This window comes from Mirounga angustirostris, unplaced genomic scaffold (genome assembly GCF_029215605.1).
Source record: "Mirounga angustirostris isolate CCGP_5_RB_7025 unplaced genomic scaffold, mMirAng1.0.hap1 SCAF_9, whole genome shotgun sequence".
NCBI classification, from domain to species: domain Eukaryota; kingdom Metazoa; phylum Chordata; class Mammalia; order Carnivora; family Phocidae; genus Mirounga; species Mirounga angustirostris.
The window spans coordinates 11640960-11654800 of record NW_026991717.1 but is presented as its reverse complement, the minus strand read 5'-3'; the positions used below and the strand labels follow the sequence as shown (position 1 = coordinate 11654800).

Genomic DNA, 13841 nt, shown 5'->3' with positions numbered 1-13841 from the left:
ATCCAGCCAACGAGGGCTTTGCTGTCCAGCTTCTCTGGAAATTTCAACCATGTGCTGTAGCTCTGGGTTGAGGTTGTTTCTGGTATAGACACACTGACTGCAGCCTCCTTAAAAAACTGATTTCATAAATCAGTTCCACCCTTGGCTGGGATTTCTCCTTGCCTTGCCTCATGTCTTGGGCCTCATCTGGGGAGGGGCAGAGAGAGAAGCAGGCTAATCCCTGGGGCTGAATCTCCAGCACCTGGGAAATGGCCATCTAGACCTTGAGAAAATTCAGTTCTCTTTTTCTGAGTTTAGGAAGCAGTTACTTTACCTGAGTCTCAGTTTACCTCTCCATAAAGTGGGTTTTGTAGACATTTTATAATAAATGTGTGAAATAATGTATGAAAAGCTCCTGGTGCATATATAGGCATCCAGTGAGTGGCTATAATAATAACTATTCATAAGTTTTTCTGACATTTGAGAGTAACTCTAGGCCAACTCTGTGATGGGTAACAGGGATCCTTGGACAAGTTTCCCCTGGTCTGATGGGCCAACCTCACTGACTTGGGCTGGGGCTCTGCAGAAGGCCAGGAAACCAGCTATTCCCACCAATGGAGGGAGTGTTCATACAAATCACCTGGGGTCTTATAATGATGCAGATTCAATTTCATTAGGGTCTACGGTGAGGCCTGAGATTTTGCATTTCCACCAAAACTCCAGATGATGCCATGTGGCTGGTCTGAGGACCACCCTTTGAGTGACAAGGCTCTAGCCCCGTGGTTCTCCGAGTGTGATCCTTGGAGGCACCAAGGGTAACAGCATCACCTGGAACTTATTCATTTGAGATTTGGACTCTCAGACCGCACTCCAGACCTGCTGAATCAGAAACCCTGGGGTGGGGCTAGCACTCTTTCTTACAACCCTCATGGGATGCTGAGCCATAGCTTTGGCACTTCCTGCCGCTGGAATCCACGGCACTTGCTCATTCCTCCTGTGTTAGGGGAACTGTGTGGCCTGAGCCTAAAAGAGAGAGATACAGCTGTATCTCAGCCCTTCCCAGGCCAGAGAGAGCTAAATCTCTGGGGGCTAGCATTTGGGGGCTCTCTTCTTTTTTTCAGATTGACCATTGACCCAAAAACACTTACCGAGGCTATCCTGATGCAGGTGCTAAGGCAAGAGGCAGCCATAAGGACCTAGATCTGGGTGGGAGGGTGGTTTGGGCTGTCTATCCCCCTACCCCACCTACTCCCCTCACCATTCTGTGCCTTCCATGCAGCTTGGGCTTTTATGAGACCTCATGGGCCCCTCCACTGAACTTAGACGGGCAGGCAGGCCACAAGTATTCACAGAGTACAACAAAGAAATCCTGTGTTTGCACTTTCCACAATCCTAAATCCCAAGTGTTGGGTATTTGGCCACCTCCAGCAAGTGGTTTGTATTTCTGTAAATCTAGGTCTATATTCCTTCTTCCTTTTTCTCCTTCTACTTCCTCCCCACCATGCTTTTTGGTACTCTATTGTTTTTTGAATTAAATAGTACTCCCATTGATGTTGCTTGGTTAAAAGCATAACCACCCTCTTAAAATAAATCAATGTGTCTTGAGCACCTGCCAGGTGCTCTTTTTGGCGGTTCGCATCCATATGTGTGTTTTTAATTGTGGTTAATATACACATAACATAAAATTTCCCATCTTAACCATTTTTAACTGTATGGTTCAGTCGTGTTAAGGACATTCACGATGTTGTATAACCCATCTCCAGAGTTCTTCTCATCTCGCAAAACTGAAACTCCGTACATATTAAATAATAACTCCTTCCTCCCCCAGCCCCCAGCAACCACCATTCATCTTTCTGTCTCTGGGAATTTGATGACTCTCGGCACCTCATGGAGATGGCATCAGACAGTATTTGTCCTTTTGTGATCGGTTTATTGCACTTAGCATAATGTCCTCAAGGTCCATCCATGTCATAGTGTAGCCTGTGTGAGAATGTCCCTCCTTTTTAAGGCTGAGTAACATCCCCTCATACCTATATGCCACATTTTACTTATCCTTTCATCCATCCTTGGGCATCTTTTGGCTACTGCAAATACTACTGCTATGAACATGGGTATACAAATACCTGTTCGAGCCCCTGCTTTCAGTTCTTCTGGGTCCACACCCAGAAGTGGGAGTGCTAGAGCCTATGGTAATTCTAGTTTTAATTTTTTTGAGGAACCGCCACACTGATTTCCATCATGGCTGCACCATTTTTCATTCCCATGATGTGTGTTTTATTTAAACCTCAGAACACTGTGAGTTGGATATTATTAACCCCGTTATTTAGATTAGGAAGCTGGGGCTCTGAGAGGTGAGGTCACCTGCCTGAGGTCACACAGGGAGTGTTTCTCCAGAGATGAGAGCCTCAATCTTCCCATAGTTATCCTCACATCGGCAGCTGGGAGAAATTTACAGTGAAGACCTAAGCGAGTTATTCTGACACTGCTGGAGGTTAGAGCTTTAGTGGGGAGCACCAGGCAGGCCAGGGAAGGGGCTTCAGAGTCTTGGCTGGTTCCACGCCCAAGGCTGGACCGCCGCGGATCTGAGCAAGGCCATTTGCCAGCACGCTGTCCTTGCGTTCCACGGCCTAAGAGGCATCCTGAGCAGGCCAGGATGGATACAGCCCTGGGGGTTTCTGTCTTGCTCTTCTCTTTGCTTCTCCTCGGAACTCAACCTATTGATCCGGGTACAGTCAGACATCATACAGAGTCCTCTGAGGGTCAAATCCCAAGTTTTGGGAACCATGGAGGTACAGTCAGAGAGGCTTTGCTTCTTCTTCTTCTTTTTTAAGCTTTTATTTATCTACTTGACAGAGAGCATGAGGGAGTGCATGAGCAGGGGGAGTGGCAGAGGGGGAGGGAGAAGCAGGCTCCCCGCTGAGCAGGGAGCCCGATGAGGGGCTCCATCCCAGGACCCTAAGATCACAACCTGAGCCGAAGGCAGACGCTTAACCAACTGAGCCACCCAGGCGCCCCGGAGAGGCTTTGCTTCTTACAGGAGAATAGCAACTGAAAGTCACCAACCCTATCAATTTACCAACTCATTTTCTCTGGAGATCTTATGCCTCCTCCCTTCATTATTTAAGCCACGCTGGCATTTACCGAGAAAGAAGGTGTGAATTAATCCTGGATATCGCTCCTCCAAGCGCAGCCAATGTTCTTATTCTGGAAATCGGAGCTGGGGAGCTAACAACACACGCCCACACCTCCCTGGGCAGAGTGCAAGTGTGGCTGCCCCTTCCTCAGCATCCGCTGAAATGGGGCGCTCGACGGCAGCAGCCAGCACTGCGTCTGGGGGGCTCCTCTGACCTGCCATGAGCCTTTCCTGATGTCTCAGATGTCCCCAGCTTCCCTTTACAAACTCTCTGTGTGGGACAGAGGGAGCTGTTGGAATAGGGCAGCAGCCCCATAATTCCAGTACCCAAAGTAGCTAAGGCCTGCGTGGGCTGTGGCGTCAGGCAAGCCTGCCTGGGATTCCAGTGCCTCAGTTTCCCACCTGTGTGACCTTAGCAAATCCTGGTACCTCTCTGGGCCTCCCCTTCCTCATCTGCAAATGGGCAAACGGGGTGGTTGTGGGGTTTAAGGGAGTGGAACGGTGCACACGTGTCAGTCCCTGGAAAACGGGGCTCCCTGGGCACATGCCACCTCCCTGCACCAGCCTGTCCCCTCCCAGCCAGCTTCCTTCCACTGCCCTGGAGCTCTCTCTCAGTACCGTTGCTCCCCACAGACCTTCAAGTTTCCCAGCTTTAGCCTCTGGAAGGAGGTGTGTGTAGATTTCCCAGATGTGCCACCAGATGCCATTTAGTACATCATTTCTGGGTAGTTCTCCTTGCTCCCCGCAGCCTGGGTTCAAATACCAGCTCTGCAGCTTACTAGCTGTGTGACTTTGGTCCCATTCCTTAACTGCTCCGTGCCTCAGTTTCCTCATCTGTGAAATGGAGGTAAGAGTAGCACAGCCCTCACAGGATTGCTGAGAGGACAGGTTGTGAAGAAGGCTAACGGGCTTCAAGTATCATTCAGCGCAGAGCAGACACCCCAGAGTGATGCGTTATTCTCTGCGGCGTCCACCTCTGAGAGGAAAAGATGTGTGAGGAGTGAAGCCATCCCCCCCGCTTACCCTTCAAGGCACACTCGGACCCCAGACTGTTAGATTTCAGGGATCGGTAACATTTCCCCAAAATTGGGGTCGGGGAGTCACAGGGTCACCAACCTCCTCGGCCACGGAAGACCATTGCCCTCTCTCAGGAAAGAGAGGACACCTTTACACCCCAAAGGAAAGAAGAACATCATCTTAGAACAAAGAAGAGTCATTCTCAGGATTGGTGGTTAGCAACTTGAAATGAACATAATTGTCATGGACACGTTGTGCTTTTTCTTTTTCTTCTTTCTTTTCTTCTCCCTTTTGGATCCCCGGTCTTCTGCAGATCAGCCTTGGGGACCGCTGACCTCGGGGTCATTTCGATTCCCCCGCCGCTGACTAAGAGGCCAGAGGAGGAGGAAAAATTGTCGCCTTGAGCATGGAAAAGGGGCTGGGAGGCAGGGCTGAGGGCCTCTGTATTCCCCCAGTCAGAACAAAAAAGGTGCTGGGGAAACTCTCCGACAAAGCGAGAGCCTCCTTCTTGCAGAGCAATTTAGGAACACACACACCCCCCCTCCCCCCCCCACACACACACATCGGAAGGCGGGACGCTGGATCTCCAAGAGCAGCGAGTCAGGATTCCAAGTGGACAAGTGTCAGGAGGAGCCGCTCCTGGCGTATAACACGGATACATGGCTTGTATCCATCTCCCCGGATGGAGCAGTTCCCTTTGCCACTGTGAAGTCTGTGACAGCTGAAGCTGAGAAAATGCTGGGACAAACAGGTCCCGTCAGGACACCGGGCGGCTTCCTAGCCGAGTGACTGACTGCAGGCGACTGGGGAGAATTTAAAACCAGCCCAGCTGCCATCCAGGAGAGTGACTAATCTCAACACTTAAGGACAAGCCCCAGACCGGCAGTCATTCAGACACAGGAGATGGTTTTCCTGGACGCAGATGGCACCCAAGTGTCTCTCACCCCGGGGGCTTCTCTTGGAGAAATGGACCGACCCCACGCCCCCCGCAGGAGACAGCCACCTGATGCGCACCCCCTCCTGCTCCACCCCTCCCCCACCCCCCACCCCCTGCAGGAGACAGACAGCCACCTGATGCACACCCCCCTCCTGCTCTACCCCTCCCCCATGACATCGTTTATGTTTCTGCACCTCCCACAGTCCTTTCCCTGTATCGTTCCATCTTGTCTCCAGAACTCACTTTTGCTTGAGAGAGCTAAGAGATAGGAGGTTCTGGAGCTTCTCTAGGGTCCACGCAGCTGCCACAGTGTTGACCCATCCATCACGGTTCCCTGGTTTGATCAGTGTTTGCAAATCAAAGCACCACTTAAAAATGTTTAATAAGAAAAGTCTTGGAGATCCCACACACTGGCCTGACCTCACATTTCATACTCTCTCAATGTTTCAAACACACAACTTCCAGCATCCATTCTGGGGACCAGCCCTTGGAAGGAAAGAGTTGGCTCTAAGTTAAGCCTGCTCTCTGGAGAGTCAAGGGCTGAACAGAGGCGTGGAGGTGGGTCTCGACAGCTTTGGTTTTTATCTGAACTGGCAGCTGGAAACCTAACCACTGGGCCCTCTACTTTTACAAACTAGAAAGGGCTTTTCCACTGGTCCGCCTCCGACCTTCTAGGATGATGAACAACGCCCTTAACTGGGCGGATACCTAAGGTGAGAAAAGCAGGACCTTCCAAGTAAGTAGAGGGTGTTTACTTGTTATTAAAATAGTATAGGGGTACCTGGGTAGCTCAATTAGTGAAGCGTCTGCCTTTGGCTCAGGTCATGATCCCAGGGTCCTGGGATCGAGCTCTGTGTCGGGCTCTCTGCTCCCCAAGGAGCCTGCTTCTCCCTCTCCCTCTGCCTGCCTCTCCCCCTGCTTGTGCTTGTGCGTGCTCTCTCTCTGTCAAATAAATAAATAAAATCTTTTAAAAAAAAGAATAGTATAGACCTTTGGGAGAAGACTGAAAGCTTATTTTTGCCACATCCTAGGCCCGAAAACTATATTATGCGTTTCATGCACTAAACCATATGCTTATCACCAGGGGCCGGGGGCAGAGAGAAATAAAACAGAATTGTTGAGGCCCTCTCCATTGGTGTAGATACTGGCATGACAGTGTGCTAAGGGTAATCCACAGGAGGGATGGCCACCCCAGACTGTCCAGGGAGGGTCTGGACCCTGGGAATGCTTTACAAAGGAAATGCTACCAACCTTAGCCTTGAAGGTGGAGTCAGGGGAAGGTAGGATAGCATGGGGTGGGAGTCAGGAGGGAAATGGTGTGCAAAGAGATTTTTCCCAAAAGGAGGAAGAATGCGTTCAAAAGCATGGAGGCATGGAGTTATGGCTCATTCCAGGAAACTGTGAGCAAAACAGAATGGCTGGAGCCCAAGGAGGTTGAAACAGGAGGCTGGGGCCAGATTATGTATTACCTTGTACACCACGCTCAAAGCATGGGAGCCTTTCTAGAATTCCACTCTCTCTGAGAAGTATTTATAATTTGCAATTTACAATATCCCCAATTTGTAAAACCTAAACAATTTTAAAACCTAGCAACCCTGCTTTATAAGGGGAAAGAGGCCTTGAGTGGTGAATCGGTTTCTAAGATGGATATCTATTTACAATTTAAATTTGATGCTAGGAACAGTTGGCAACAGGACTTGGAGCAAGTGAGTTAAAAACCAGAGTTTTCTCTCTCCTATTTTATCCTCCAGTCATGTTTATATGAGAGGGAAGTACATCAGGATTGGGAAGAAGAATGAGCTTTTTCCAAAAAAAAAAAAAGATTGCATCGTCTTGAGCAAATATGTATTCTTCTTACAAGGTGCCTGCACTTCAAGTGCTCAAAGAGGAGCTCATTTTCTTTCACATCAGCCTGCACTCACCCACCACCAAAAGGTGCACCTCACCTCACTCCTGGCTGATGGCCACAGCGGCTGCCTCCTCACAGACCTGGTCACAGCCAAGGACCAGAGCTAGCCCTGCCCCCCGTCTTAACTCTCCCCAGTCGTGGCCTGATGTCTGCCTGGGGTGAACAGGGACCCCTGGCCAGGGTGCCTGGATGGCATCTGTCCTGACCAGTCAGACGTCCATGCCAATAGGCCAGTGTTCACAGGGACCCGTTGCGAAATATCTCTACAATCACACCTGCTCCAGGCCCCCAGGTGCCCAATCATATGGTGTGTAGATGCCAGAATTCTCTTTCAATTGACATCCGAATCAGATTTGCAAATGGATGGGAGTCTTCTCTCCGGAAGCTTCAGCCCCAGGCCCCACCTGTGAGTCTAGGATGCTCCTGCCTGTGGCACGTGAGCTTGTCTGGCAAGCCAGGGGCCAAATAGTGCCCCAAACTGTCCTCTAGCATCACACTGAACTTGATGGGACCAAAGGGGCATTTCAGGGACACACACGAGCCCTCCGTCCTTCCCACAGTCTCCTTCACTCTCCTTCCCTCTTTGCAAGCTGCTGAGGCCAGACCACGCTCTTAGGAAAACTCTCGGCCTGGGCAACATCCCTGGGAAATGAGTTAAGTTCTGAGACCCATTCCGTAGTATTATTGCAGGGCGAAAGAACCCAGAGGACAGGGCAGTCTAGCAAGGTGGTCTTTGGCTTCTCACAGAACTAGGGTCCCTTGCTTGATCACCAAACCTCTCTGAGCCTCAGTTTCCTCACTGACAACCCGGAGATAGCCACAGTACCAACTTAAAGAGGTTCAAGAGGATTGAGCAAAGTACTACTTTAAAGCCATTAGCCCAGAGTCTGGCACACAGAGTTCGACCAGTAGGAGCTCTTGTTGCCCCGGGGAGGTGACTATTGGGTTGCCATGACGAAAAGATGTGTTAAGATCAATGAAGTGCTTGGAATGGCTCCTGGCTCATAGCCAGCACTCAATAAATCAATAAATGCTAATGACCATCATCACCTGCATCTTCACCATTATCATTATTATTACTATTATTACTAGTTACCTTCTTTTTTTTAATAGCTTTTTTTTTTTAAAGATTTTTTATCTATTTATTTGACAGAGAGACGAGGAGAGAGGGAACACAAGCAGGGGGAGAGGGAGAGGGAGAAGCAGGCTTCCCGCTGAGCAGGGAGCCCGATGTGGGACTCGATCCCAGGACCCTGGGACCATGACCCGAGCCGAAGGCAGACGCCCAACGACTGAGCCACCCAGGCGCCCACTAGTAACCTTTTTTTAAACCAGAGACTATGTTCAAGGAGCTCATTTGGGGATGAGGGCATTGGGTTGCAAATAAGGAGACTTGTGCAGGCTTGTCCTCTCTTTACCAGGTCAGGGTGTGATATTGGATAGGCGATATTGCTTCGCAGGGTCACATTTATACTAACTGTAAAAAAAGAGGTTTCCTAGGAGGAACCTCACACTTCCTTCCCATCCTAAGGCTGCGTGGGTGTCTGCTTTGCCCAAAGATACCATATGTGCCCATCACTGGGCCAGTGCAATAGAAGTTTATTGAACGCCTCTGTGCGCCGGGTTCTGGGGACACCTCGGTGGATAAGAGAGTCAGGCCTCACTCCCCTCTCTTGTAAGTTACCCTCAAGACTAAAGCTCAGGGGACAATCAGAAAAAACATTTTAGCTTATAACTTGGTCTAAAAATTGGGGCACTGCATGAATTGATGGAGGCTGTTTTATCAAAGCCCCACCCAATGTCTGATACAGAATTTGAATTCGCTCTTTGAGTGCTTTGCAGAGAACTCATCTTTCTACATTTCCTTTTCCCTTTCAGCCCCAGGGAGGCGTTTCCACAAGCAAGCAAGTTAGAAGTTGAAAATCATCACTGAGGAAAAGAAACGAGTCTCTCAGAAAAAGCTTCAGGAAGAAAAACCTGCCCCTCGCAACCCATTGTATGATCCCTTGGGCAAGACAGGACCTCTGAGACTACCATACCAAAAGCTTCATTTTAGAAGAAAGGGGATCAAGAGCTTAAGCAAAGTGTATTTCACTTTTGTTCCACCAGACAATGCGTGTGCAATTCTCTTTCCTCATTCACTTCTCATTCCTTAATCCTTGAACACTTACTCCAGAAAGAGACGTCTTCCTTCCTCCCTTCCTAACAACACCATAGGGTCCCCCCTTCCAGAAACAACCATCCGTTTATAGAACTAATGTTTTCTTCCAGGGACTGACACTGGCAGGTAATTTGCAATCGTCCCTGGTGCAGGTCGAGATCAAGTTGGGGAAGGGTGGGCACGGCTGGTTCAGAGGCACCATGGTCTTGAATATGCATCCAGGTCTCCCAGGAAGGAATAAGATGAGAAAGACAGAGCCCCACTCCTGGCACCCCTCACTGGCCACTGTGCCAGGGCCCTTAACCCACTGAGCCCTGGCTGGCCACTCAAAGTTGGGGTAGTTCCAAGGATTAAAGTGACTGAGCTTGGAACCTGGCTTCTAAGCAGACATCAGACCTGTTGGGATTCTGGTCCTCTGCCCGATGTCCTTCTTCCTCCAGCCCTGCCAAATCCCAGATATGCCTCCACTCCACTTAAACATGTGTGGGACAGACTGGGGGTGGGACTGGGGGAGGGATTGACTGGGGGAGATGTCTCAAGCCTGGGTCAAAACTGGTCTAGCCAGGGGTCAGCCTGAGGACAGGGACACCAAGAAGGAGGGATAATGCCACAGAAGATTACACATTTGACCCATCTGACAATTTTTCCCAGGGTCAGCCCAAACAGACACTCCCCTCCCTAATGAAACAGGTCCCAGGGCACACCCATAGCAGAGGAGCTCTGGGTTTTAAATATATAGGTAAATGCCCTTCTTAGCTCTGGCCTAGGAGCTTATCCCTGGATACCCTGTTCGAATAACCTGATGTGGAGTGGGGGGTGGAGGGCTCTGTAAAGCATTTGGCAGGAAAGTGCAGCATTGTGTGCAAAATGATTTCCTGATTGCATTTTAAAAATTAAAAGTCCCTGGCATGTAGAAGCTATTCAGTAAAAGTTCAGTGAATGGGTAAGCCAGGGATCCCTGAATGAGCTCCACACTTCTTACGTTTCTATAGCAGAACAATGGGCAGCTGCTGGTCCTTCCCTCTCACCTGTCAAGGTCAGCAAGTAGTCCGGCCAAGCAGAGCCCACAGCTGGGAGAAGAGAGGGAGAACCAAGAGGAAGGCCCTCCTCACCGGGTCATCCATCACCCACGACTTGGCTTTCCTGATTTCCTCTCCGACCCTGGTTTTTGAGGCGAACAGCTATGGAAAGTAACGGATTTCTCTATTTCCGCATGGGAGCGCGTCACGTATTAACGGAACCGTATTTGTGAAAGTTTTCGGAGCTTTGGGGAAACCGAGGATGAGGAAGAGGAGGAGGCAGACAGGGAGGGGTTCTTGAAGTGTGGTGGAGTTCACAGAAGGAATTCCTGGGTTTCTGAGATGGGAAGGGGCAGGGAGAAAAGGAGAAAGCAGGAAGTTGGCGCCTGCCCCAGGTTTGGCTCCTTAGGGCCTCGGGATCCTGGCATTTCCCTTTGAGGGACCTGTCAGCGTAGCGGGCCCTCCAACTCGAGCTGATAATGAATGAAACAAATGGGACAAAGGAGGGGGCGCACGCGGGGCGGGACTCAAGTAGGGCGCCAGGCTCGGCTCTAGCCCCAAGGAGGAGGGGACCTTCTGCCCACTCGGCGACCTCACCTTTTCCCTGCCCTGGGCCAGGAAGCTCTCCTCAGGGCCCCTCAGAACCCTAGCTGCCTCCCCACCTGCCCGCCGCGGATTGGACGCTCTTTGTGGCGCCGAAGCAGAGAGACCCGGCCGAGCGTGCTGGAGGCTGCCGGGCGGGGCACGAGTCCCAGCCTCCAGGACCGACGGCGGGTGCGTCCCGCGCCGCAAGCGCGCACTCCTCGAAGTCCCGCGCCAGGGCAGGGGCTCGCGGTCCCGCCCCACCTCTGGAGAGATCGGGAGAGAAGCCCGGGCGAGACAGCGCGCCTGGGGGCCCCGAAGACCACCCGGCGGCGATACAGACTTTCCCGAAAGGTTTCCGTCTCCGCAATGAGAGCGCACGCGAAGCCGGGGGCGCAGGGGGCGCCGTGGGGTTAGCTGAGCGTCCAAAGCCAGGCGAGGGAGAGAGTCTCAGCCCAGCCCTGCGCGCTCCGCCGCTAGCGGTACCAGCCGGCGCCCTAACGCCGGGCTCCCGGGCCGGCGGGAGGATCGTGTGCCAGTCCGTAGGTACTGGGGACACTCCCCTTACCGCGAGCCAGTGCAGAGACACCGCCCTCCGTTCCAACCCGGGGATCCCCTCCCCCAGCGCAGAGATCCCCGCGCGCCCCCTGCCCACTTTGCCAAGGCGAGAAAGCGGCCGAGCTGGAGACAAAGAAACTCCTGCCTCCTCCACTCTCGGCCCCTCCGCCCACCCCAGACACTCCCCGGCGCCCTCCCTCGACCCCGGCGACATCGCTCGCGGACACGCTAGGGAAGGGGGGGTAGGGTAGGCGAGTCTGCTCCCTGACGCGGGCCAGCTGGAGGCTGCCCGTGCTCCCGGCTTGGGGACACCCCACGGCAGCCGCGCCCCCATGCTCCGCTCCCCAAAGCGTCCCGGTCCCCCGGCACCGCCTCCCCGGGCCAAAACCTTCCCCCACTTCTCCAGCTGAGCGATAGGGGGGCGCGGCGCACACAAAGCGGGTGTGGGGGGCGGAGTACCGGGGTGGGAGAGATCCCGCCAGGGCTCTGCACGGGCCTGGGCGCAGCTATTTACCCGGTTTCTTCTTCGATCTCCGAGATGTCTGCGAAGATGAGGAAGACCACGAGCAGCGTGAGCGCAGCCAGCATCCAGCTCCGGAACTGCAGCTGCATGGTGGGTTCGCGCCCGCCGGGAGCCGCGCGGGCCGGCGCGAGGAGCGGGGGCTGGAGGGCGCAGCGGCAGGCGCCGGAGCCTCCGCGCGCGGCGCGCAGCGGGGCAGACACCCTGCGCTCCGGGCGAGTGCGGGCCAGCGGCGGCGGCGGCGACAGCGGCAGACAGGGGTTGCTCAGGCGCGGCGAGCTCGCTCGCTCCCTTTCCGCTCCCGCCCTCCTCCTCCCCTCCCTCCTCCTCCCCTCCCTTTCCCCTCCCCTCCCTCCTCCGCCCCGCGCGGGGCTCAGAGTGCAGTTTGACAGCTTTGCTCGGCGCCTCTGCTCGCCTCCTCCCACCCTAGTCAACTCCTAGGTCCAGCCATCCGCCTTTGCTCCTCCCGCCTGGCTTCTTTCAGCTCCCCAGGGCGCTCGGATGTGGCCAGAAACCGCCACTCCCCGCCGAGGGAGGCTGGGCTCGGGGCACCGCGGGCGTCCGGGTAGCGAGCTGAACCCAGGGAAGAGTGCGCACCGCCCGGCGTCCCCAGCCCGCTGGCAAACGCCCTCCCGCGCTCCTCTTTGTCCAGCGCCCTCGCTTTCTCGCAAAGTTTTGGCGACACAAAGACCTACACCTGGGGACAGCCCCCGGCGCTCGGCGAGGAGGCGGTTTCAACCAGGCAGATGTTTCGGCAGTTGACGAATTAGGAGGGGTGGTGGGGGAAGGGGAGGAGAGAAGAGATAATCCAAGATAGGCCAACTTCAGCGGAGATGCTGATTGCAATCTGTGGGCGAGGTGCTCAGCCCCCTAAAAGCCACCCCCTCCGGGCGGTCATCTTGGTCACCACCGACAGAACCGAGACTGGATCCGGAGAGGCTCCCCGAGTTGCCTGAGGTCACGCAGTCTTGGCTAGAACTCTGGAGTGGCTGCTGTACCCACGGTGGCAGACTCAGCATCCGCCCTGCCCTGCCTCAGCCCTGGCCCTTCTGACTCTGGGGTGGGCTTGCCTCCCCAGCTCTTGCCCTCTCCTTGCAAAATCAGTAGCGCCCCCCTCCTCCCGCCCCGGGGTTCCTATCTTGATCTAAAGGCCTGCTAGAAAATATGGCTCCCACAAGGGGTAATGCCCCCCGAGCCTAATATTTTTCGCTTCCCCAGCCTTAGACAATTTAACTCAAATGACATTTTGCACCAACCATTAGCCTGGGAAGGGCCCCATTAAGTTTTACTGGAACTAGATAATTACCTATTTTTTTTTTTGTTGTTGTTGCACTAATTGTAACAATCCTCAAATCAGGAAATGTAACTTCCCAGAAGTGATCATCTGGTTTATGAAAGGGTCCTTGAGGTCTGAGTTTAGGGAAAAGGGTCCTGTTCAAGAAGCTATATGGAATATCCTAATTGCTTGGAAAGGACTCAGGAATGAAGGGGAGAGGTGCAGATTGGCTGTTTCCCCCAGGACCACCCACACAGAACCAGTTCTCACAGGGGTTTGGGGAGGGGATGTCAGTGGCTAAGTCCCTTCAGAAGCCCTTGGGGGTGGGGTGGGGTAAGAGGGCTGCCTGTGCCCAGAGTCCTTCTGCCTCTGTGTGTAGGAAGGAGGGACAGGAGGAAGTCTTCCAAGTTAGGGGGCTGCTGGACAGCTCTTGTTGACCCTGGAAGCCAAGATAAGTTCTCCCCTGCAAGAGTAGTTCCCATCACCCTGCCTGGAGAGCAGAAGAGGGAAGCAGCCCAGAAAAAGGGGGAAAGCTCTAGGTGTGGGGAACAGATGTCTTTTCCCCAGAGGAGGGGTGCACTGATCCCCATGACCGCACTTCATTTCTTTCCTAGCCCCTTACAAAATCTGTGTACCTCCACTCCTACAGTGAGCTCCTCTGGAATACCACCTATTTTTCTTGGAGTGAGATTTTGTGATATTGAGTACAACGTAGGATGTCAGTCTCCCGGTCCATTAGAGGTGGTAACA

At 53.1% G+C, this 13841-nt stretch overlaps 1 protein-coding gene across 4 annotated transcripts in view; it reads right to left on the bottom strand.

The window, feature by feature from the left end:
- ST8SIA2 (ST8 alpha-N-acetyl-neuraminide alpha-2,8-sialyltransferase 2) overlaps window positions 1–12127 on the bottom strand; it is a 67003-nt gene extending 54876 nt beyond the window's left edge. For 3 of the 4 annotated variants that reach the window (XR_010404844.1, XR_010404843.1, XM_045899467.3), the window contains exon 1: window positions 11810–12124. Coding sequence is in view for 2 of the 4 variants with exons in the window: in XM_045899467.3 (XP_045755423.1) it covers window positions 11810–11907 (98 nt within the window). In the remaining 2 variants the exon portion in view is untranslated. Of the gene's footprint in view, window positions 1–11809 lie in introns of all 4 variants that reach the window. The other variant, XM_064569937.1, reaches the window with a different exon arrangement.
- Window positions 12128–13841: the final 1714 nt, after the last annotated feature.